The 26,592-nt window shown below is 39.4% G+C and overlaps 1 protein-coding gene across 2 annotated transcripts in view; it reads left to right on the forward strand.

Annotated features, from left to right (window-relative positions):
- The first annotated feature begins 1,335 nt into the window (after positions 1-1,335).
- Positions 1,336-26,592, forward strand: part of LOC104599198 (Mitochondrial transcription termination factor family protein) — a 57,297-nt gene continuing 32,040 nt past the window's right edge. The window contains exons 1-4 of one of the 2 annotated variants that reach the window (XM_010261632.3): positions 1,338-2,018; positions 4,139-4,276; positions 4,538-4,783; positions 18,944-19,057. In XM_010261632.3, coding sequence (XP_010259934.1) covers positions 1,434-2,018; positions 4,139-4,276; positions 4,538-4,783; positions 18,944-19,057 — 1,083 coding nt within the window. In that variant the 5' untranslated portion in view covers positions 1,338-1,433. Of the gene's footprint in view, positions 2,019-4,138; positions 4,277-4,537; positions 4,784-18,943; positions 19,058-26,592 lie in introns of both variants that reach the window. The other variant, XM_010261636.3, reaches the window with a different exon arrangement.

Here is a 26,592-nt window from a genome sequence, read left to right on the forward strand (position 1 = left end):
GGTTAAGTACTTGGAGGTTCGAGAATCCCGGCAGATGGACCAAGTTGGTGAACCTATTGTGCGAGAGATTGAGCTTCTGAACCGACGACAACAACAAAGTCGAATTGGTTTTTGAAGTGGGGCAGAGACCAACATTTCTTCCAAGATGATTCATGGTGAGATTGACTTCGACGAGGCTCGGCATCGACTAGAACCAACCTGGAATAGACCCTTGTAGTTTATTGTAGGATAGATCCATATACTGTAACTTGGATAGATTACGAAGAAAATTCCATGAAACAAGTCCGCTCAGATTTCTTCCCGGAAGCTTTATTTCCCTAACTAGAGGATTCGAGCAGTTCCCTCTCTAGATTCGAAAAGCGACAAGTCAAATCCGGCAACGGAGTGAAAGGCTCGGGAGATTAACTCCCAGTCTGTAGTATTACAACTAGTACTAGGTGCTCCACCCACCTTTAACGCGTTCGGTATACAAAGAAAATGGGGACTCGGGAATCTAAAGCATCAACTATCTAAACGCTAAAGATCAGCAAGATCCTGTGCACGCCAACTGTTCGATCGAGTTCAGTCTAGATTAAGATTAGCGATCGAAGATCAGTTATCGCATGTGTGGCTTTTGATTGTACAAACAAAAACAAACAAAATAATTCTCATCTTCTTCACAAAAAACGTACGTCTTATAGATTGTCGACATGTTTTGCGACATGTTTTGCGACAATCTATAAGAATAAGCAACCGTCGTAGCTACCACCACTACTGGCCAACTCCCGGACTTGGGCCGGATTTCTTTATCCCTTCCATCAAGCAGTTAACGTACTCTGCAAAACGGTTCCCCTTCTCTCCAGAATTCTTGATTGCCTCGAGATTCTTCCATGCATCCATGCTGTTTTGGATTGCTTAATGGTCGGGCTTGTGTGGTGGAGAAGAGCAAGGCAATGGAGCCCAACAAGAGAATAATTAAGAGAAGAAAGCGGCCAAGGGGAATTAGTCGTTGCAACGAGTTGTGGCGGCTATGGTTGAGAGAACGAAAAACAGAGGAAAGCGTGAGAGGAACGAAAAACAGAGGAAAGCGTGGGAAGAAGAAAGAGAGGAATGGAAAGAGGTAGAAGGGATTACCGCCATTGTTGTTCGTGACATTGGGGAAGATGACAATGTTTTTCTTCCAATTGTTCGAATAATGAAAGGGGGTCTTTGTCTCACAGTCATATAAGAAAGTCTTTATCGCAAAACAAAGTAAGGGGGTCTTTGTCACAGACCCCATAATACAGGGGTCTTTGTGATTTACCCTTTTTCTAATTGAAATCAATCAATATCGGACCTAGGTGCATCCGATCCGAATACTATCCGATATGCCTACTACGAGAAGTTTAGGTAGGGTTTTTCAGAGGTTTTAGAGGCTAACGTACCTTCGAGCGATGAACGATGGTTGATGGACCATGCTCGCGCCAAGCCTGCCTTCTCTCTCAAAAAATCTCAAAATATCAGTTCCGCACGAACCAGTTTTCTTGGGGAATTGGAATTTCCCATGTAATCTGCAATTTCCTGGAAGCATCTATCCTTCTCCTTCTAAAACTTATTTAAAATTCGAAAGATTCAATTATTCTCTTCTCTTCAATCGACTCTCAGACACCCGTCAACGAGCTTCTATCGTCGAACATGGCGGGAACTCCGACGACGAGGAACTGGTTCTCGAGGCACGTGAAGCTGTGGCTGAGGTTCTGCAAGAAGGTGGGGTATCCAAACAAGAGTCGCTTGACATCGTGTCAAATTCACCGAAGTATGTCAAGATGCTGATTGATGGTGTTCATGATTTGGACGAACATTCACTCTGGAAGTCATGGAGTGCTGAGGGAGAAGATGTGGAGAGTCTTTCTCTTAAGAAGAAGGTGTTTTACATGGCCAAGGAGAAGGGAGATAACGGTATGCTTCCGTTCTTGGAGAGCATTGGACTGAACCCTATGGTATCGACGCATGTCGCACGGTATCTCTCCTCAGAGAAGCTTCCAAATCTCATTAATAAGGTATCGCCACAATCTTCATGGAGATTGGACAATATTGATTAGTTTCTCTGTAGGTATTGTATATTATAATGTGTGGAACGGGGCTAAAATCAAATTCTGGACTGACCTTTGGTGGGGAGAAAACACATTGGCTAACACTTAGCCCCGCTTGTTTAATCTCTCCCAAAACCAAGAAGCCACCATAGATTCCTGTCTATCACATTCGCCTCCTATAACAAGCCGGAACCTAAATTTAAGGAACTCTTAAGGGACGTAGAGATTGATGAACTTGCAGATCTGTTAAATGTCTTAAGAGAGGTCTATTTTTCCCATCAAACCAAGACTAAGGAATCTAGAAGCTCCACCCTGCCGGAAAGTTCTCAACTAAATCTTTTCTCAGGGCCTTTGGTCGGGTGAGACAAACTCCGGGTTCCCTCGTAGAAGAGTTTGGATTGCCCACATCCTTCATAGAGTTTCATTTTTTTTTTTTTTGTGTGGGAGGCTTGCTTGAAAGGGAAAAACACGCTATTTATTACAGAAAAAACAGAAAGGTAGATTGTGTATCTCCCTCCCATGTCTGCACCCTTTTTCTCAGCAATGGTGAGTCAGCTGAGCATCTCCTTCTACATTGTTCAGAAACAAGGAAGATCTGGCGTCATTTTTTAAATCTTGTTGGTACACGATGGCTCAAGCAATAATGTGGAGTGTTTGGGAAGAACAAAACAGTCGCATTTTTGACAACAAAGCTAGATCCATGGAAGACATGATTTCTCATTTAATATACGTGTGCAATTTGTGGGTGCTGAATTCAGAGAGTTTGAAAGGAATGACTATGAATATGCTTCAGCAGAATGTGGTGGAAATATTGTTCTCTTCTCCCAGTATTTTAAGAGTTAAAAGCCTTCCCCAACAAGAGAAAAGGAGGGGGTGACTCTGTACTTTGATGGAAGTGCAACTGGAAACCTGGGAACAGTAGGAATAGGCGGTGTGTTTAAGAGGGATGAAATCCCTATGTGGGCCTTTAGTGAACTAATTGGGACTGCAGACTCCACAGCAGCTGAAGTTTTAGCTGTTCTAATGGGTCTCCGTATCACAAGAGATCTAGACTTGACTGATCTAGTAGTCAAAGGTGACTCTAGCAACATGGTAAAATGGCTTTGGGAGAAGGAAGGCAGGCCTTGGAGATTGGCTCGCTACTTGGATGAGGCTAGAGATCTTTTGAAATCCTTGAATGCAAATTTAATCTGGATTCCTAGGGAGTTAAACTCTGTAGCAGATAGTTTAGCCAAATCTGGTGTGCACAGGGGAAGCTTGTGTGGTGATAGAATTATGCCTTTGTAACCTGTATATAGCTCTCTTCCATTGTACATCATCTCATGTACTCTTCTTTGCTTTCTTTCTATAACAAGTTACTCTTTTCCTCAAAAGTGATACCTTGAGTAAAAGGAATTTGCAATTTGATAACAAAAATTAACTTTTCGATTTTTGATTATGCGCCGTAATTTATGTGAATCATGGGAAATCAAAGCTGCTTATTTGTGTGGTTATTTAACTTTGGTATCTCAACTCCCTCAATAAAGCCTTACCCCAACTATACGGGGTCAGTTACATGAACCCTGTTAATGCCCTTTTACTGTATTGGGTGGGTGCCCTGCCCATTGTTAAGTTATGGGCCCTCAATTCGTTTCTCACTACTTCAACCTGTGGACTTTTTTTGCCTGCTCCTACCTCTTCTACACCCCTCAACTTGCAAACTTATGTAACTGTAAACTATCCTTGAAAAATGTTTTGAGAGAAATGGATAGACATCACTTTAAAGCAAGTTTCCCACCCTCTTGTATAGCAGCAGGGTTAAGCTCACAAAGTAGGAAATGGTTTTCAAAATGTGAAGTTCTAACGCTTATCATGGAATGCTATTTTAACATAGTGTATATTGTATTTCTCATTCAATGTAGACCTTTAGAATGTGAAGGAAAGTTATCAGTTTTGAAGTTTGGTTTAGAGCCAGTGAATCAACTTCTATTGTTAATTACTATTTTTAATTTGTTTTCTTCTTGTAATCATTTATCATTTTCTATGTGCTGCTTGATTCTTTGTTTGGTTAGTCAGGCCCGTTCTTATTTTACATGTGTCATATATAGGTTAAATATATGAAGGAAATATTATTTTCTAGCAATGATGATGAAGTGGTTGTTGGGAAGAATGCACGTCGCATGATGATAAACCTATCAATTTCCATTGATGAGGATGTTCAGCAAACATTATCATTTTTTGAAAAGGTCTAGTATGACTTGATGCTTCTTTATAACTTTTTTTTTTTTTTAACTTTTGGTTTTCTACATTCATAAGGACAAGTAACAAACTTTATCTTTTTTTCTCCTCCTGATAACATCTTTAGTTGTTCCAGGTGCCTACTGATGTCATTTTCATTGAGATGGCATTTTCATTATCTTTTCTCAAATTTATTCTTGTCTAGCTAAAATCTTGTATGTACATTATTTTTCTACATATTGAAGTGAATGTTATGTTTAATGGTGTAGATGGAAGCAAAGCGTGGAGGGCTGAACATGCTGGATTCCAAAGATGTCTCTTTTCAATACTTTGTTGAATCATTTCCTCGTTTTCTTATGCTACCAGTGGAATACCATTTGAAGCTTTTGGTTGAATTTTTTCAAGATATTGGAGTCCCCAAAGAACTCACTAGAGTTGTAATTTTGTTATTTCCTCCAATTATTTTCTATGACATTGAGAAGGACATTAAACCAAGAATAAAGGCTTTTGAAAAGGTACTTAAACATATGCTATGGTTTTACACATTTTTCAATAGATGATGCAGTTTTAGATGTCTATTATATTAAGGATTGTAGTCAATTACAGTAGGTATGCATGCCGTTCAAGTTTAATGAACCTTCTGCATTCATTTATGGTTAAAATGTGATATTCTTATTTTGCTATATGCTGAAATAGAAGTGAACCTTTTGAGTAAGAGCTTTAGTGGATCTTGTTTCCAATGTTTTTGATAGCGAGACTGGAAATTGGACCAGAAAGCCGAGTGGTTCATGGTTTTCCAGTTTAATGGGGTGCTTTAATTGTAAAATTGCCAAAATTGTTTTGAATATTGAACCTGGAAACAACAACCAATTCCTGGGTTTTCCAGTTTAACTGCTCAGTTTGGTTTTCAAAGGAGTACTTGTTTTTCCATCATCATCTAAACCTTGTCTCCCAACTGTATAGGGTCGCCTACATAAATCCTGTTTTGCCATTCTGTTCTGTTCAGTGCCAAACCCATCATCAAATTTTGGGCACTTAAATCATTTCATGCTACTTCCACCCAAAGTTCTATTTGGTCTGCCCCTAGCTCTTCTAGTCCATTCAACTTGTAATACGTCACCTCTAATGGGTGCTGTAGATGGTCTTCTATGCATGTGATCAGAACACCTCAGTCTACTTTCTCTCATTTTATCATCCATTGGAGCTACTCCTAGGTTCCTTCAGATGACTTCATTTATGACCCTATCGTTTCTTGTTTCTCCATCTTGTTGTATATATATTGATAGGTAAAATGGGGGTGGAAGCTAAGAGACAGAGAAAGCACCCCGATGACTAGAACCTTCCATTCACTATTCTCTGTCATGTTATATCTCATGCACTTAATGCAGGTTTACTTTGATGCCTGAAACCATTTTTGACTGCATAGTTGCTAGTAGGCGAAGTTATAAAATTTTCTTTAGGTTCTGTTTGGGAAGGATAAAAATACAAATATAAACAGTGCAATGTACTAAGCATATTTGTATTTGCACTCTTCCCAAATGGAGTCTTAGGCTTCACAAGTTGGTGAGAAATACAACACCTTACCACTTTTGCGTAGATCAGGCTTCATCTGACTGACTTGCATTTGGAACATGATACTTGTTGCAGCAAAATGTTTTCGTTATTTGAAACAGTTTCTTTTAGTTAATATAGATATAGCTTGGCACGCCGGGGTAGGTGCAGTACTAGGACGAGAGACCTATGAAGTTGTTTTGGATAAAATTAATTGCTGAAGCTAAATGTGGTAAGCAACCTATGAGACCTAGATATGGATATATACACATATTGGGAATGGGCATACAACTATCCATCTTCTAAGATCTTGGACACATGTATGGGTGCAATTGTCTCATTTAATATGCCTATGGATTCTATATCTAGTTTTTGAAGTTAAATGCCATATCTCAATACTTAATATCTAACATATTTTAAAAGTGCCAATGCTATGAAGTATGCTTAAGAAGTATTAATGCAGTATCAATTGCTGGATCCTCCTATAGGAAACAAAAACCCCTTGAGGTGTGGTCTTCCCCAATGGCTGGGTCGTTGAAATTGAACTTTGATGGTTGTAGTCTAGGCAGTTCAGGTCCGTCTGGAATTGGAAGAGTAATTAGAGATGAGGATGGCACTATAAGGGCTTTGTTTTCAGGTCCAATTGTACAAGGTGATGCTGTAACTGCAGAATTTTTTGCTGCAGTATTTGGGTAAAAATAGCTAGATACATGGGAGCAGAAAGATTGGTTCTTGAAGGTGACATGAAACTGGTAGTGAGGTGGTTAAAGAAAGGTGATAGTGATTTGGAAGTTTAGAAATGAATACAGGCGCTTCAAATGGCTTTCAAGAGATATGATAATTCAAATCGAGTGGGTTCGGACATCTGCCAATAGTTTAGCAAGACAAGGAGTAAATAGACAACTGATGTACTGGGCTCAGTTGTAATAAATGCTGTGATACAGCTGGGTGGGTTTATCTTGTATTGGGTTAGACAGTTTCTTCACAATTTCTGGTTGTAATGTCTCTTTTTTATTAATGAATGGATGGATTTTTGTGTTGCTGATAGAAGAAAAAAATTAATGCAATATCTTGTGCTCTATCAAGTGCATATTTGTGTCTGAATGAAAAGACTAGGGGTGTTAACTTAGGTGTATCATTGTCTCTCTCTCATCCTTTGTTGAAGAAAGCCCCTTCGACTGAAACGACTATGGCAGGGCTTGCTTGAAGACCGAGGCTAGTATTCTACTCAAGCAGTTCTGATCGTCCAAACCCAAGGTATGGCAGGAGCAAAGAAGAAGAAGAAGAAGAGTTTGACTTAGACTGGATTAAGGGGAAAAATCCGATGAGAAAGCTTATGGTATCCGAATTCGATTCGATTATGTCGAATATCGAATTTTCGAATACCGTTGACACCCCTACTTGGCAATGTTTGTTTAGACCCTTCTTCTTCTTCTTCTTCTTCTTCTTCTTCTTCTTCTTCTTCTTCTGATAAGAGAGGTGATGTGCTTGGGCCTTTCCCTGTGTGAGAAGTTTGGACCAAGCCTATTCCCCCCAAAATAGCTGTCTTTTGTTGGGAGGTGTATCATGAAAAGATTAATACTTTGGAAAGGAGAGAAATATTCAGAACGTAAAGGATTGCATTTTGACCAGGGCAATCCATTGGCTGAGATCATTGGATTCCTTTAAAACATATTCCTTTGATGACATTTGGAGGAACTGGATTGCTGTGGCTAGTAGCAGTAACAGGAAGACAGGGTACCAGCTGTGTGGGTGTCTCCTTCGGAAGACTGGACAAAGCTGAATTTTGATGGTAGCAGCCAGGAAGTCCGGATCCATCAGGGATAAGTGGGGTGCTGAGAGATAAAGATAGTAATATATTAGCTTTGTTCTCAGGCTCCGTGGGTATAGGAGACTCTATTAGAGCTGAGCTTCTAGCAGCAGTACAAGGTATTCAGATTGCAGACCAGATAGGAGTTCAGAATTTGCTTATTGAAGGAGACTCCAAAGTCGTGGCTGGTTAAAAAATCCAGCTTCAGTTATTTGGTGCTACAGGGATCTTATGAGGAAAGCTAAGTGGTTTTCAAGGAACATGACTGTTAATTATCAGTGGGTGGGTAGAACAGCTAATACCATAGCGGATGGATTAGCTAAACAAGGGGTATCAAGGGAACATTTATTCTGGGCAGCGCTGTAAACTTTCTTTTCCTAGTCTGAGGTGCCTTTCCTTTGGGCAGGCTGTATTGTAATATCATTCTGATTATCATGAATAAATTTTCAATCATTTATAAAAAAAACTTGCAAAAGAAAATGTCTTTTTTGTGTCTATCCCCAAACTGGTGTATTTTATGCAAAACCCATAGTGAGGACTACTACCACTCACTGATTTCCTGCCCCTTCGCTATAGCTTTGTGGGATTGGATTTTTTATTGTTTGATTGTTGGTGGGTTCTACCATTGGAAGTAAAGTTGTTGTTTAGCTCGTCTACCTTTGTCTTCCCAGCAAAAAGGGGGAAATGTATGTGGGAATGCCTTAGAGCAGCCACATTGTGTACTATTTGGGAAAAAAGGAATGCTAGAACCTTTCTTGACAAGGAGAGAACCTTTTCAGCAGTGAAGGAGTGTATATTAACAAGAGCTATACATTGGCTGAGAACCCTAGACTCATTTAATCCTTTTTCCTTTGCTGACTTTTGGAGAAGCTAGCCTATAATAGCTAACTTATCCTCTGTAGAGAAGATGGGCCGAATGGCCCATAGGCTGTTTTATTCTTTTATTCTTTCTTACTGTTTATGTTCTTGTCTGTAATGGGCCTTACTCTGGGTCCATCCCTTCTATGTTATGTTTTGTGTAAATTCTTGCCCAAATAAGGTCCTCCTTGTAATTATTCAAAGTTTATCTTAATAAAATGGTGTTAGGGTGTTAGAGAGAGAGTAAGTTCGAAACTCTCATTCTCTAAACCCTCGTTGCCGAACTCTCAAGGTCTGTTTTCTTCATGGTATCAGAGCAGGCCTGAACTTCAGTATTCTAGGGCTGGAAGCTTCAGCTCGTGTTGCCTGATTCTTGGAGGTCATTGGAAGTTGCCCAAGACTCAAATTTCTTGGAGAAGTGGTTCGGTGGCCAGGAAGAATCAGAGAAAAAAAAGGGGAAACAGTTCGGTTCCTGATTTGAAGCTTAAATATTGTAAGTTGTGCTCAGATTTCTGGGTTATTTTTTCCTGTTCTGGACTGTTAAACTCCGAAGTTCCTTGGAAATAGTACAGCTATTCAGCTATCCTCTGATCAGGTTTAATCCAGAGATTTCTGGGTTGTTTTCATTTCTTTTTTGGACTGTCAAGTAGCCGAAATACCTCTGAAATCAGTACTGCTGTTTATTGTCCTTTTTGGATTGTTTTTGGGCCCCTGTACGGACTCTTCTTTGGGGCTGTTTTCATCTTTGACAGTGTGGTCTTCTCTACTGCCCACTCTGTGTTTGTAAAAAGGTCTCTTCGACAGTAGGGACTTGTAGAGAAGATGGGCTGAATGGCCCATAGGCTGTTTATTCTTTTTTGTTATTTATGTTTTTCTGTAATGGGCCTTATTAATGGGCCCATCCTGTCTATATTAAGTTCTTTGTAATTTCTTGCCCAACTAAGGGCCTCCTTGTAATTATTCAAATCTATCTTAATAAATTAGTGTTAGGGTGCTGAGAGAGAGTAGGTTCGAAACTCTCATTCTCAAACCCTCATTGCCGAACTCTCAAGCTCTCATCTCTTCAGTTTTCTTCATGGTATCAGAGCAGGCCTGAACTTCAATATTCTAGGGCTGGAAGCTTAGGCTCGTGTTGCTTGATTCTTGGAGGTCATTGGAAGTGCCCAAGACTAAAATCTCTTGGAGAAGTGATTTGGTGACTAGGAAGAATCAGAGAAAAAAAAAGAAGGGGAACAACTCGGTTCTGGTTTGAAGCTCGAAACTATAAGTTGTGCTCAGATTTCTGGGTTATTTTCTTAGGTGTTTGGACTGTTGAAGTGTCCGAAAATTTCTGGTTGTTCTATACTACCTTCGGCTGCCATTGAATCTGGTTTAACCCAGAAATTTCTGGGCTGTTTTCACTCCTTGGACTGTCAAAACTGCCGAAACATCCTTGTAACAAGGCTGTAGATTGTTACTTATATTTGGCTGTTTTTGGGGGGTTGTACGAACTGTTCTTGAGGCCTTTTTTCTTTTTTGATAGTGGGGTTGTCTCTATTGCCCACACAGTGTTTGTAAAAAGGCCTTTTCAGCAATACCAATTGGTATTTACTCTTCTTGGCTATTTCTTTGGTGGTTACCTTGAAGTCCAGATTTGAAAAGGTACTTCGACTGAGTGCATAGTGCCTAGAAGTTTCTGATTACTTCTTGAAGGCTGAACTCAGTGTATTTTCTTCTTGTGGTCGGCTGAACTCAGTGTATTGCCTTCTTGTGGTCGACTGAACTGAGTTCTTGCTTGTCCTCATTCAGTATACTTGTAGAAGTCATCTGAAATCATATTTGAAGTGGTTACATGATGTACTCCTCAGAGTTTGAAAACAAAAGTGGTGCTGAATATACAGTCAAACTAGATGGAACTAATTATCTGGCATGGTCACAATCAGTAAAGATTTATGTATGTAGTAGAGGAAAGTGGGGGTTCATTTCTGGGAGTAAGAAGGTTCCCCCAGAAGATGATCTATCCTACAAGGTTTTGGGGTGATGTTCTTCTTACTGCTACCTACCTTATAAACCGTATGCCATCAAGGGTTTTGGGGTTTAAGTCTCCCTTCAATCTCCTTCATCCGGACAAGGACCTTTTTCTTGTTCTTATTCGTGTCTTTGGCTGCACCTGTTATGTACATGTTCCAAGTGTCCAAAGGCATAAATTTGAACCAAAAGCTCAAAAGTGTATCTTCCTTGGTTATTCCCCCACACAGAAGGGTTATTGTTGTTTTGATCCATAGACTGGCACTCGGTATGTCTCAATGGATGTCACCTTTGATGAGCTTTGCCCCTTTTATGGTTCCTCTCCAGGACATTGTCCATAGGGGGAGGATTTGTCACAGGTGTTTGTCCTTTCTCTTCCTGTCCCTGTTGAGTCTCTTGATGTGTCTGCTTCTCCTTCAAATGTATCAAGGGTGGATCAATCATTCCATTCTCCCTATCCTAGTGTTCTTCCCTCTTTACCTCCTCGTCCTATCCTCAATCCCAAGGTGTATCAAAGGCAAAGATCCAGAAATGTGCAGGTTGTTTCTCCTACAATACATGAGCCTCATACATTTCCAGTCACAGAAGAGACAACAGGTACTGTTTTAGCACCTTTGGAGTCATCCTTCCCTGACCTTGATATTCCCATTGCTGTTAGGAAAGGAAAACGGAAGTGCATTGCACACTGCATTTCCAAGCACCTTTCTTACCGTTTGCTTTCACCTTCATACTTTGCCTATCTCTCTTCTGTTGCTTCTAACCCTATTCCCAGGTCTATGTCAGAAGCTCTTAAGATTCCAGAATGGAGGGATGCTATGAGATCTGAAATTGATGCCCTATACAAGAATGACACATGGGAAGTGGTGGATTTGCCTGAAGGGAAGGATCCAGTCGGTTGTAAGTGGGTCTTTACTATCAAATACCGAGCTGATGGCACCATTGAAAGGTACAAGGACAGGCTGGTTGCAAAAGGCTATACACAGACATATGGGATTGATTATTTGGTGACCGTTGCACCTGTTGCCAGGATGACATCTGTGAGGGTTCTTCTATCTTTAGCTACTCACTTTGATTGGCCCCTTTATCAATTGGATGTGAAGTAGGTGATTCAGCAAGGGCTGAGTTGTTGGCTAATGTATAAGGGATTCAGATTGCCAACCAACTTTGGATAGAAAAGCTACTGATTGAAGGAGACTCTAAGGTGATTGTGGGTTGGTTGCTGAACCCTGATTCAGTTACTTGGAGCTATAGGGATCTTATGAAAAAATTTAAATGGTTAACAGGACACATGGCAATTCACTGATAAAAAAAAAGGACACATGACATTAGAGCCCAATGGGTGGGTGGGTAGGTCGACAAATGCTTTTGCTGACTTCCTTGCCAAACAAGGGGTATCTACTGATTGAAGGAGACTCTAAGCTGATTGTGGGTTGGTTGCTGAACCCTGATTCAGTTACTTGGAGCTATAGGGATCTTATGAAAAAATTTAAATGGTTAATAGGACACATGACAATTCACTGAAAAAAAAAACAGCACACATGACAATTAGAGCCCAATGGGTGGGTGGGTAGGTCGACAAATGCTTTTGCTGACTTCCTTGCTAAACAAGGGGGTATCTAGGGAAGAGCTATTTTGGGTAAGCTTGTAATTTTTCTCTTGTTTTTTCTTGTCTTTCTGTAATGTCTAGGAGAGGTTGCACCTCATGCCTCTCCAAGGGATGCTTGTAACAACTTATTCTATTTGATTAATGAAATTATCTTTCAATTATCAAAAAAGAAGAAAAAAATAAATAAAGGATATACCTCATAGATTGCTTTCCAAGGAGAGGAGGAGTTTGCATTGGGGGCTACCTTTGCATAATTGCATCCTAGCCATTGTCCAACCGACCATGTATGCTTTCAATCACCTTGTGCCAAAGCCTATTTCTTTCTAAGGGAAACCTCCAAAGCCACTTTCCTAGAAGAGTTGAGTTCTTTTGGAGTAGATTGCCTAAACCAAGTCCACCCTCTTCTTTGAATCTACCAACTTGTTCCCATTTCACCAAGTGATCTTTCTTTCCATCCTCTGGTTCCCACAATTAGCTTTTCTACTAGCTTCTTTGGATCTACTAGGTTTTCTAATTGCCTAGCAATTTTAACGGGTATACTGAAAGTGGACAAAAAGTAGATAGGGACAAGGTTCAAAATATCGATATGTATCAGCCTGTATCAGCCTATACGTATCGTATTGGGAACTTCCCGATATGCTCCTACAGAGGGTGTATCGTTTTGACCAGTTCAGGTGGTGGACAGAACTTAAACAGGCCCCTCTATTTTTGAGGAGATTCTTTCTTGAGCTTGTTCAAGTCTTCCATAAAGGTCCCTATTCTAGTCCTTTATCTTCTCCTTTAATGCTTTTAATCTCCTCATAAATCTAACACCCTTTTTTCTACTTCTTGGACTTTCCTCATTCCACTAGGATTTTACTCCTTCCTTGAATTGGGGATCTTCCAGCCACATATTCTCAAACCGGTAAGGGTGAAGGGCCACCAAACAACAATTCCTGTCCCAAAGAAATTGGACAATAGTTTGAGGTTACCCTAGGTAAGGCTTTAGCTATCAAGTTTTCCTACAAACATTCCCAATCTATCGAGGAAAGAAATCTATCCAGTTCAGAACAAATTGGGATATCTTGGAAATTTGACCAAGTGAAGTCGGTCTGTAGTAGTGTTAGTGGGGGTTCCTTCAACTCAAGGGACTCAATTAAATTATTGAATTTTCTCATATGAGGGTAAAACCTTGTCTTGGTTTGTTTGTTTATCCTGAGAATCTTAAAACATTGAAATCCCCCCTAGACACCAAGGTCCCTCCCACAAGCCTCTCACTATGCTCAATTCCTCCCAAAAAGATCCCTCTCCTTATAAGAATTAGGGCCATACACATTGGTTAGGACCCAATCCTTACCATAACTTATTGTTTTTAATTTGATTGAGACTGAATGGTTCCCAATGAGTTCCTCCAAGCATTCCATCTCCTCAGTCTTCCAAATAGTGAGAATTCCTCCTGAAGCTCCCCATGAAGGAGCAAAAGCCCAACTCAAGCCTCTGATTCCCCAGAAAATCCTAATCCACCTTCTATCTATTTTTGAAAGTTTGGTTTCTTAAATCATAAAAATATATGGCTTACCTTTCCTTAAAATACTCCTAATCAACCTTCTTTTCTTTGCACTTCCTAGCCCTCTCACATTCCAGTTGATAATCTTCATGATCAAAGCAGAAAAAGGTCCCTATCAAAACCAATCACCTAACTCTTCTTCCTTTTTCTCCTCCCTTCAGACTCCTTGTCATAGGTTATTTTTGTTTCCGGCTTTTCCACTTTACTTTTCTTCTTCTTGTTGTTTGCTTCCTTCCTTCCTCCCTCCTTTCTTTTCCTTGATCTCGAGTACACTTTATCAATTAGAGGTATATTTACAAGCTCTTACTCTTGAAACTTCTCAATTCCATTTTCCGATTCAATAGCTTCCCCTCCTGGGCCAACAATCTCAGCACTCCGGATATCCTATCCTTCTCTTCCAGAAGCAAAGTTAGATTTCAATCCACTAGCTCTAGCATTCTATCCCCCTCTGTATCCTCAAATTCTTCCTGTTTTTGGATATTTGTTTCAGGCAAATTGGCACAAGCGATTTCAGCATTCAAAGTCGACTGGCCTGGAATTGGATCTACAAACATAACAGAACAAGAAGGCACAGAATTAGTAAAGCAAAGAGGAATGCCTAGATGACTAGAAGAAGGGGCGGAAAGAGGAGGGGATAAGGGGATAGAAACTCCCTGTTCCAATGTTTTGCAAGCTTCCCCTGTATCAAGCTCTTTTTGTTGGTTTTCCTCTTGAGAAATCCCCATGACAGCATCCTTATTCTATTCCTCTTGTACTTCCTCTTGGAAAACACTGGATCTACCATTCTTCCCTAGCCACTGATCCTGTTTCTATACTTGCATTGATAGCACCATCATGTGCTCTTCAGGTAGAAGTGCCCCCATACTAAATAAAGGGGTGGTCTCTTGTCCGTCTGCTGCCACCAGCTCCTTTGTCTTTTCCGAGTCTTGGTCGTCAAATAGTAACTTGGTTCCCAGATTGTCTTCTTCCAAAATTTTACAAGCTTTAGTGGAATCTATGCTGTCGATGCTAGAAGGCTGTCTTCTTCCTCTCCAAAATCAAAACCTTCCAAGTCCTCCCAATCATTGGCGTCTTCCCAGTCTTCTTTATTTTCCCTGAAATACCTTGGGTTTAGCCTGTCTGGTGTCGTGGAACTTTTTGGGTGCACTTGCCTCCAAGCGAGCCCTGAAATCCCTGAAAACCTCCTTTGGTTTCCCACATTAGCACCTAAGGAAGTACCCTTTTGGTTCTGATCCTTCTTTGCTTCGACAGGAAAAGAGGTCGGATTTAATGGGGAAGATGATAGATCTCTGTTAGTGTCCCCTAACCCAAGTTGAACAGTCATGTGATCACTTAAATGGTCATGTGCAAGGGTTAGTTTTGGTCCACCCACGAGACTAGGTTTGTTTACTGGCTCAGATTTACTTGGAATTCTTTCCGGTTCAACCTGCTGTGACAACTTACCATCTGCTTCAACCTGCTGTGATAACTTTCTGGTCCTGTTTGCTTGCTATTTTTGGAAGCCTATGACCCCTCTTTTTCTTGGCATGATCGTTGAGCTTTGGCTCCACTTGATTGTTTGCCTGTTTCATCCAATGGCTGAACTCCACACAGGCTTTTCCATGCCATCTCATCATCTTCTACCTTTGCTCCCTTCCACAGTTTCGAATCCATTTCAATGGCTAACCAGGTGATGTAAACCATTCCATCTACTGTAACCTCCAATTGAGTTCTTCAGATTATTCCTTTTCACTCTCAAGCATCTTTAGGGCTTGACTCTTCTTTTCACTCTCAATCCTTCAAGATGAAGGATCTTGGTCCATTGACTTACTTTCTCATCCTTGAAGTCAATAAGAGCCCTCAGGAATACTTTGTAAATCAGTAGAAATATGCCAGTGACCTGATTAAGATGGCCAATCTTATTGATTCTAAGTAGGTTGATACTCCCTTGTAACTCAACTTGAAGTTTAGTAAGAATGATGGATAGCTTCTCCTTGATGCCACCTTATACCGCTAGCTTATTGGCAACCTTATTTATCTCACCGTGACCCAACCAGATATATGTTGTGCCATACAGATAGCCAGTCGGTTTGTGCCTGCTCCTCGGCAACCTCATTTCTTTGCAATTCTTCAAATCAGAGGATCCTTATCTAATGGCCTTTTCTTCTCGTCTTCCTCATCTACTCAGTTGATTGCTTATGCTGATGTTGACTGTTCTAGCATTTAAATCAAAAGGGGGAAACTAGTGTCTATTTTATTTAAGTGTGAATGTTGGGGGGTTGTTGAAAAAGAGGGGAAAAAGAAAAGGATCTCCTCCTTTGTTGTTCTGATGAGGCCAAAAAAAAGAAAGGAAAGAAAAAAAGAAGATAAAAAAGAGAAAAATGCGAATATATTCTGTATTTGTATGTTTTTTGTAGTAGGTTCCCAAATTGTTGTTCTTCAGTAGCTTTGTTGATAGTTTGGGTCCATGGGCATTTTTGTCATTTTATATCTCAGATTCTGGTCAAGGTTAGTTGTGTGCACATCTGTTGGGTTTTAGTCTCTTGGGTCTTTTTGTAACAAAATTTATCTTTTGGGGGTTTGTTTGAAGTTAGTTTTGTTCTTAAGGAGTTGCTGTGAAAGGAAAACATTCTAGGGGTTTATGTGTAAATATTTTAATTGGCTTCTCCAGCAAGCCATTGAGTCTTATAAAAGAGAAGGGGGCTGTTTCTGTAGGGGTCTTTTGGTTCTTTCTCTCTTGTTTGACCTGTAGCTCAGCCCCAACTAAGGTTTTTAAGTATTGGGAGATTGGGTTTGGAGGAGCCAACCCATTTTGGCACCTTCCAATTACATGTAATTTTTTTTCTATCCACATCAAGTGGTATCAAAGCAAGTTCTTTCCTTGGGTTTGCTTCAAATTTCATTGCCTTGTTGTGTTTTGCTATATTATTATGGCCGTAAGGTGTGGACTTGGTAGGGGTGGTAGAAGACCACAACATGTCACTATAGAGGTTTTCCAAGAGGCTATAAGAGCGCTGCAAGAACAGATTGAGCGTCTTGTTCAACTTGTAGCTCAAAATGTTGCTAGGGGTGGTGATGTAGCAATTGATTTGGGGTTAGGAAGAAGAAGACAAGCTCCTAGAGTTGATGAACAGCCCTTGACATTATTAGTGAAGAATCAAGTGAACACATTGTGCAACTTGAAGGTGATCAACATGAAAGGAATAACAAATAGCGATGGGAAGACCGAATAGTGCAAGATTTACAATCCAATCAAGGTCATGGTGCTCAACTTCATATTAACGAGTTTGGTGGTGAGTTGGAACCTGAAGAGTTTCTAAATTGGTTGGACAGCATTGAAAATTATTTTGATTGGAAGGAAATGAATGAAGAAAGACAGGTGAAGCTTGTAACCACAAAGATGGTGATGTAGTGGAACTGTTCCAAAAGGAGTTCAGGTTCAGGTCCGAAATCCCTAAAAGTCCAACCTGTTTTTGTTGTTCTCAGCTTGGTATTTCTTGTGCCTATTGCTGTATACTTGAAGTGTTGCATGTAATTTATTTTTCTATCCACATCGTGTTCTCTTCTTTTTTTCTCTCAAAACCTTTGGTTCTTTTTTTGTGTTTCAATGGTTAAACCCTAAAATGAGACATAAGTAGAACAAACAAATTTTTTTTTCTTGATTGGAAGTAGAACGAACACTTTATAGAAGGATATATCAATGCCCACACTTATAATCTGGTAGCAATAATGTTATGATAAGAGGTGTGCCTTGTAATTTTTGCAATTCAGAATGTAAATTTTTACATTCAATTTACAATGTTAATGAAATTTCTGTTGCCTATCCAAAAAAAAAAAAAACGTTTTCAGTTAACCCACTACTATAGCAGCTTAACAATGGGTAGTTTTCCTTGTTTATACCCGCGCTTTCTTATTCAGATTGAATTCTGGATTAGGGGCTTTGCTAAGGTGGAGCATAGTGATTGAAATTTGAACCAAATCCACTAATATTTTGCTCATGAATTAAGTATAGATCGTGTCAAAATCGTTGGATTTGATGGAACATTTTGCGGTGGAAATGCCATTAGATTGAGCACAAGGATTGTGGAGACTCATACACTATCTTAATAGAGAGTAGAGATTACCATCAGTGATTTAAAAGGCGTGCCTAGGCGCATAGGTGAGGTGCATTTAGGGTATACGCCTTGCTTAGGTCCTAGGCCCAACATTTTCAAAAGGCGCATGCCTGATGCGCCTTGCACCTCAGCCCAGGCATGTGCCTTTTGAAAATTTTATGTTTTTTTTTTTTTTTTTTGAACCTAGCGGCTGGGAGAACCCCCTACTTGCTAATGTTGTTCATTCATTCATCCTAATGAAATATCTTCTTAAAAGGCAATTAAAATTATAGAATCATTATTTTTTGTATGAGAATTAAGAATTTAAGATCCTAACTTAAGATCCTATTATAGACTTGTTTGGGCTTTGCCTCGAGGGGCATGGCACAAAGTTGCTCATAGAATCAGGAATGTATATATTTTACATCACATTAGCTACTTGAAGTAATGCAATTGAAGAAAAAAAGAGATTGTGGGTTTTACATGCGTGAAAATGTTTGATATGCTTGATTTTATTTTTAAATTTTCATTTGAATATACTTTACATGTTATGCTTATGTATTTTAATTTTAGATAATAGGTTTTTTAAATATTTATTTTGAAATTTAAGTTTATATTTTTTATTAATATTATGTTTAATATTTTTTTATTTGTTGCATTTTTTTTTTTAATTTCTGACAATTGTTTTTATTTTTTTGGCATTTTTTGTATTTTTGCTTCTTGATTCAAAAAGGCATGCGCCTTGCCTTGCGCATCGGGTGCAAATTGGCCCTTGTGTTTTTTTTTTTTTGCGCGTTGTGCTTTTAAAACACTGATTACCATTCTTATTTTCCTCTATATATGCTGGATTCTTAGACAAATAGATGCAACAATGGATGGAGTAACTAGTTCCGTGTCAAACAGTTTTTTTTTTTTTTTTGGGCATATTTCATTAGTGAGAGCTCTATGCCTGTCTACTTTTTGTGTTAAGGGTGTGGTTCCATTTTAGTTTTTTGTATAGCAATATACATCTACAGCCTTCTAAAAGAAATCTTTGACTTCAGGATCTATATAAACTCTTAATATTTGAAGTTTAACACAATTTATTTGATGTATATTATATTCACTATTCTCATCATTATTGCACACTCTTGTTTAGGGTGGATGCTATAATTGTTAAAAGAGATTTTCATGCAATTATTTACTACTTATATATGCATCTGAATATTTTTGTCTTGTTTTTAGGTTAGCATTGAAGGCAAAGATATTGGTAGGATGCTACTAAAATACCCATGGGTTATTTCATCAAGCATTATAGAAAACTATGAGGAAGTCCTCACCTTCTTTGATGCCGAAAAGGTACATATTTAGTTGGGCCAATTTATGTGAATATCTTGATATAAATTCAAATTAAGTTTTGTCATCAGAGACCTAATTAAATTTTCTATATGGTTTCAACTCGAGCTATAATAACACATTAGGTTACTTGGTTCAGGATTAAGGTTGTGACCAGAGGTTTGAACGGTACAAAAATTTTATCATTCCTCATGTTCATAGAATTGAGAGTTCCATGGATTTTATTTATTTTTGTAATGGAGGAGAGGCTTAGTGGGTTAGGAATATGAGGTAGGTAGTGAAGCTTTTTGAGCAGCTTTCAAACCTTAGAATAAATATTGATAAAAGATGCTTTGTGGGGATTAAAGTGGATGATAGTGAATTAGCCTCCTATATAGAAATTTTGGGATGTTCTGGTACGAAGTCTAAGGAGAATAGGTTTTGGAACCTTATTTTAGAATGGTTCTCTAAGAAATTGGCTGTGGTAGAGGAACTTTATCTCTTAAGGTGGTAGGTTGATCCTCATAAAGTCAACTTTGGCTAATCTCCATGTGTACCTATCATTGTTTAAAATCCCATAGGTGGTGGCCAAGAAGATGTAGAAAGTAGTAAGAGATTTTTTATGGGAACCAAGTGGAAGGAGAAAAGATCACTTGGTTAAGTGGGAAATATTGTGAAGAAGTAAAGAGGAGGGTTAGCATATGTAATGTCAAAAGGAAAATTATGGCTTTACAGGGGAAGTAGTTGTGGAGACTACCTACTGATTAAGAGAAATTATGACATAATTTGGTGGTAAGTATACATGGTTTATGGACAATGGATGGGATGCTTTCTTATCTCCTAGGGCTACCTGGGCTGCTCCTTGGCAGGTAATTCATGGTGTTCTTGTCTGCCTTAATTGTTTCAGGTATGTTTGTTTTATTAATAGAATTCGGTTTTTGGAGGATCTATGGGCGGGGGAATTTTTTACCTCTCTATTTTCACTCTTTTCTTTGAAAAGGGAGCCTATTTTATTTATCTCTCCCTCTTTTACATCTAGTGGCTTTGATTGGGATTTAGGTTTTAGAATTAGGCCTTTGAGAGTCAGAATTTCCTACTATAATCAACTTGTTGCAATTACTTGAAGGGGTTTTCTTGAATCCTCTTGAGCCTGATGGTTGTATTTGGACTCCTCATTATTTGGGTTTCTTCTCTTGTGCCTTTTTTTTACAATTTGTGTCCACTTCCTTTTTATGTATATATGAAGGAGATTTGGAGCAGTCCTATCCCTCCTAAAATTGTGGCTTTTTGTTGGGAGATTTATCATGAAAAAATTAATATACCTGATTTTATCTAGAAAAAGGATGTCTAACTGGCATTTGTCCCCACATAGGTGTATTCTTTGCAAAGCTGGTGGTGAGATTTGTAACCATTTACTAATCTCCTACAATTTGTTACTTGTATTTGGGAATGGTTTCTTACTTTATTTGGGTGCATGTGGATCCATCCATCAAGCATGGGCAGCTTATTCTCCTTGTCAATGTTTACTTAGCCAAAGAAAAGGGGAAGAATTACGTGGCAGTGAACTAGAGTGACATTTGCTTAGACAATATGATAGGAGAGAAATGTAAGAATCTTCAAGGAGTAGGATAGAAGCAAGAGGGCAATAATCAATTGTATTAAGCTTAAGTGGTCCATTGGATTAAATCATTGGATGTCTTCACCTTTCTCAACTGATAATATTGTAAGGAAATGGGAGAAGTGGCTTGATCCTCTTTTAAAAAGGTTATGATTTAAAGGAGATGGACACCACTGGAGAGGGGCCTCATAAAGTTCAATTTTAAGGGCAGCGGTATTGGGCATCTGGGGTCTTTAGGAGTGGAAGAGGTCTTTAAAGACAAAAAGGGACATGTAATTGCTATGTTCCCGGGCCCAATTGCAGTGGGTGACTGTTTAATGGTGGAACTTATGGATGTTTTTCAAGGATTGCAATGTGCAAGTGAAAAGGATTTGGGTACAAGTTTAAAGGGGTTTTTCCTTGTGCTTCCTTCTTTAAGTCCCTCGGTCAGTCCCCTTATCAACAGGTTTTCCCTTCAAAAGAAATTTGGTGCAGGCTGTTTCCTCCTAAGATAATGGCATATTGTTGGGAAGTGTATGATGGGAAAGTGAACACATTAGATAACCTACGAAGGAGAAGAGCTTATCTTTGTATCTCACCCAACTGGTGTACTCTCTGTAGAGCTCACAGGGAGGATTCTTACCATTTATTAATGTCCTGTCCTGTTTTTGCAGAATTATGGATTTGTTTTTTTCGTTGTTTGGGTGCAGGTGGAACTTGCCAGCAGAAGTAAGCATGATTTTTAACCTCTCTACATTCATTTGGCCAAAAAAAGAGGAAAAATATGTGGAGATGCGCTAGAGCAGCCTTGATCTTGCCTATTTGGGAAGAAAGGAATGCTAGAATATTCCAAGAGGAGAGGAATAGTCAGGATTTAAAGGATTGTCTATTGAATAGGGCAATACATTGGTTAAGGACCATGGAACTATTCCATCAATTCTCCTTTACAGATTTATGGAGAAATTGGTTAGCAGTAACAAGGTGTTCATCGAGTAAAACTAGGGCAGCTACAAGATGGATCCCATCACATGAAGGCTCAATAAAGCTGAATTTTAGTGGGAGCAGTCAAGGTAATCCAGGACGCTCTGGAATGGGGGCGTGCTGAGAAACGAGCTTGGAGAGATTGTACTCCTTTACTCAAGTCCTTTGGGATTTGGGGATTCAGTAAGGGCAGAATTACTAGCAGCCCTACAAGGAGTGCAATTTACAAATCAACTGGGTGTAGGGCAGCTACTGATTGAAGGGGACTCCAAGGTGGTGGTGGGGTGGTTGAAGAATCCCAAGGATATTATATGGCACTACAAAAAGAAATAAAAAAATTTCAGTGGCTGACAAGGAATATGTCTGTTCTTATACAATGGGTGGGGAGATCAGCAAACACTTTGGCTGATGGTTTAGCTAAGCAAGGGGCAATTAGGGAGGTCTTGTTTTGGGATCACCTGTAATGCTTATTCTTTCTTCTTTCTAATTTCCTTGTAATCAGTTGGGAGAGGCTGCAGCTCGTGCCTTACCAAGGGTTGTTGTATGAGCTTAAAGCTTTCTATTAAGTTATGAAGTAATGCTTATTCTTTCTTCTTTCTAATTTCCTTGTAATCAGTTGGGAGAGGCTGCAGCTCGTGCCTTACCAAGGGTTGTTGTATGAGCTTAAAGCTTTCTATTAAGTTATGAAGTAATAAAATTTTTCTTTATTCATCAAAAAAAGTTAAATGGATTCGAGTACTACTCAATAAAGGTGATTCAAAGGTGTTAAAAAGGACAGTAAATGGATTGGCAGATACTCTAGCAAAACAGGGAGTTGATAGGCCTACTTTATTTTGGGAAAAACTGTGACTGGCTGTATCAAAACAGAGGGGTATTTGTCTCTGTAATATGGGAGTTTTTTGTAAAGTGATGTACTCTGGAAGCAGAGTATTAAAGTAATTATAATATGCTTTTTAAATTAGTAAATAAATTCTTCTTTACTGATACAAAAAGGTGATTCAAAGGTGGTGATTGGTTAGTTGCTGAATAGTAAGAGAGCTTTGTGATCCTATAGGAATGAGCTAATGAAACTTAGATGGTTGACCAGGAATATTCAATTGAAAATTCAATGGTGGAAAGATTGTCTAACTGTATGGCTGATGCATTAGCCAAACAAAGGGGCAGTTAGGGATTAGTATTTTTGGGTTCAGTTGTAAAGTGAATCTTAAGGGAAGAGGTAGTAGTGATTATACTCTCCGAAGGGTGTATTTGAGCCATTTACATATTCGCTGTTTAGAATTATTAAAATTTTACTGTTACTTACCAAAATAAATAGTTCCACGGATTCTTTTGGATAAACTTTTCAGCATAATGATTAATTACTTATGTGGAATTCAAGGCAACCAAGCTTTCAAATCTTGATGGGGGAATCAGTCTCAAAGTTGGTAGAGGGGACAAGGTTAGATTCTGGACGGATCATTGATGCTTGGATCACCCTTTGGCTGAAGAATTTCCTCTTCTCTATCAGTGTGCTTCCAATCAGAATGCTTCGGTGGCTGATTTATACGGAGTCTCAGGTAATGAGGTGACATGGGTTCCCCAGTTCAGAAGAGGCCTTTTGGATTGGGAAGTTCAAGAAGCTATGAACTTGCTGGAAACTTTACAGGTTCAGAGCATTGACTATAACCAGGTTGACCAGTGGATTTGGACTTGGTCCAAAGAGAGTAGTTTCTCAGTAAAATCAATGGCCTGTAGACTCGGCAGTAGAGTTGCAGTGGGGGGTTTTCCTTCTAAGCAGGTTTGGAATTCAATTAGTCCCTCAAAAGTAAATTTCCTTGTCTGGACCATGGCTTTAAATAAATGCCTGTCCAGAACTAACCTAGAAAGAAGAGGCTTGCAGATCCCAGATAATTCTTGTGCCCTTTGTGAAGCACATCCAGAGTCTACGGATCATCTCTGCATTCACTGCCCGATTGCTGCCCAGGTGTGGTACTACTTCTTGAAGGCTGTGGGGATATGTTGGGTCATGCAAAAAACTGTTAAGGATATGCTCTGTAGCTGGAAGATCAGTAATCTGAAGAAAAGAGGGAAGCTGGTCTGAACTTCTATCCCGGCAGCAGTGCTCTGGGCTATTTGGTCTGAGAGAAACAACAGAATTTTTAATCATAAAGTGAGAAGGCAAGAGGAAATAGGTCAGATGGCTGTTTGTAAACTGATATCCTGGATTTCAGTTACCCCAGAATTCAAACATGTAAATGTAGCTCAGTTGTTGAGAAATCAGTCAATTTGGTGTTTGTAATGGGGGGTCCCCAGGCCTGTCTTGTTATTCAAACATTGGATTTCTTATTTTAAGAAACTGAATTGAAACAAATAAAACTATGTACTAGGAGAAGCGTCCTTCGAATGGTGGTTTTCCCACCAAGGCATGGTGGTTTTTCTTTGATTAATCATTAGTCTAATAAATTTATCTTAACTTTTCAAAAAAAAAAAAATTAGATGACACTGGATTAGGATTAATCTCCAATTCTCCTCAGCTTGCTGTGTAATACTTAATTCAATCCATTGGATTTCTTATTTTAAGAAACTGAATTGAAACAAATAAAACTATGTGCTGGGAGAAGCGTCCTTCGAATGGTGGTTTTCCCACCAAGGCATGGTGGTTTTTCTTTGATTAATCATTTCTGTTTATTGTTGAATTATATTAACAGATTTACAATTTCACATTTTATTGCTGATAGGTCTTATTACTTAAAATCCTTGAAACCCTACATAACTTATAAAAACTACACCTTTAATGCCCTTCTATTTCTTATTCCATCCAACTCTAAAGTGCTTAAGATCCAACCATGTTACTAGCCTACTCACATGTTCTGATTTTCCTAGATTTTTTAACATCTTGATTGAGTACTCTTTAATCTATTAATTTGAACCCTAATCCTTGTCAATTCAAGCCATATCAATCTCAATGTATTATATTTGATCCATCAATATTGTGTTACATCCCTCACCGTTACATGTCTTTATCTACTTCACAAGTAATGTGGCCAATGAACAAATCAAAAGAAAAAGTAATGTGACCAATGAGGTAGAGTACATAGTCCTTTTAATGCCGATGGTAACCTACATCAATGATCAAACATAGTTTCTAGATCATCTGAATTTCACATATGGAACGGGAATTGGGTCTTAAGTAAATAACTGAGACCTTGCAAACAACAAAGGACAACCATTTGAGTTGTATCTTCTTTGTGTTTATCTAAGCTGTACCATTACTGCTGGGCTGGGTCTTAGCCTCCAAACAATACAAGCCACAAGGGGGACTAGTGAATCAGTATTGTTTGGGTGCAGGGCCCTCTACCATGCACCCCATTGCATTCCATCATCATGTTTTGTGGTGAATTTCATATGACTGGATACATCTATTGAGAGTGTGAATAAACCCTAGTTGATTCTAGGTCAAACTAGAGAAGAAGAAAGAAGAAAGAAAAGAGAAAGAAGAAGAAGGAGAGGAGAAGAGTGTTCGGTCAAGCTAGAAGAGAGAATGTTCTCAGTCACTCTTCTAGTCGACCCACTTGACTTTTATTCATAAAACTTGAGTTACAAGAAAGACAATTTTGTCCCTCATAGAAGATGGGACACATAACTTAAAAAACTCAGATACAATAGACCTTTCACTTTCAAGAAGATACACCAGAATGACCAAAATACCCCTGACTCGAGCATTCTAACACTCCCCCTCAAGCTGGAGAGTATATATCATATAGTCCCAGCTTGTTACAAATATAATCTATTCTTCCCCGAGACAATCCTTTTGTGAAGAGATCTGCCCACTAATTTCCTGAGCTCGCATGAGATGTAGTTATTACCCCACTTATCACTTTCTCTCTCACAAAGTGACAATCCACCTCAATATGTTTAGTTCTTTCATGGAAGACAGGATTGGATGAGATGTGAACAGCAGCTTGGTTATCACAGTATAGTTTCATGGGTTTGTCAATTGAGAAACCCATCTCCTGTAGTAAGTTCTTCAGTCATACTAGTTCACATGTGGTATGGGCCATAGCCCTGTACTTTGCTTCCGCACTACTTCTTGCCACCACTGTTTGCTTCTTGCTCTTCCAAGTTACAAGATTGCCACCCAGGAAGGTACAATACCCTGTGGTTGACCTCCTGTCTGATATAGAGCCAGTCCAATCAGCATCTGTGTACCCTACTATCTCAAGAGTTCCTCCCTTTAGGTATAACAAACCACGACCTGGAGCACCCTTTAGGTACCTAACAATTCTCAGAACAGCTTCCCAGTGAGGAACCAGGGGATGTTGCATAAACTGACTCACCACACTCACAGTAAATGATATATCTGGTCGAGTAATGGTCAAGTTTGTCAATTCCATTGCTGTCACTTCCGGTTATGACAATATCATCCACATACACGACTAGCAAGATTTTCCCATCTTTTGAGTTATAGCTGAACACAGAATGATCAACTTGACACTGTTTCATCCCAAAGGCCTTCACCACTTCACTGAACCTGCCAAACCATGCACGTGGAGATTGTTTCAGTCCATAGATTGCCTTTTTGAGCCTGCATACCTTACCAGCCTCCCCCTGAGCAACAAACCCTGGTGGTTGCTCCATGTACACCTCCTCAACAAGATCACCATGTAGGAAGGCATTTTTTATGTCAAGTTGTACGAGAGGCCAATCATAGATAGCAGCTAATGAGATCAACACCCGAACTGAACCAATTTTATCCACAGGAGAGAATGTCTCCATATAGTCCACACCATATAACTGAGAATAGCCCTTGGCCACTAACCGTGCCTTCAATCGTTCCACACTGCCATAAGGAAGATGCTTCACTGTATAGACCCATTTACACCCAACAGTGTGCTTACCAGGAGAAAGGGTGGTGAGTTCCCACGTGTGATTATGTTGTAAAGCAGAGAGTTCTTCCATGGCTTGCCGCCACCCTGGGGAGGTAAGGGCTTCCTGTACAGTC

The sequence above is a fragment of the Nelumbo nucifera genome, chromosome 2, assembly GCF_055504915.1.
Source record: "Nelumbo nucifera cultivar China Antique chromosome 2, China Antique-T2T, whole genome shotgun sequence".
Lineage (NCBI taxonomy): Eukaryota > Viridiplantae > Streptophyta > Magnoliopsida > Proteales > Nelumbonaceae > Nelumbo > Nelumbo nucifera.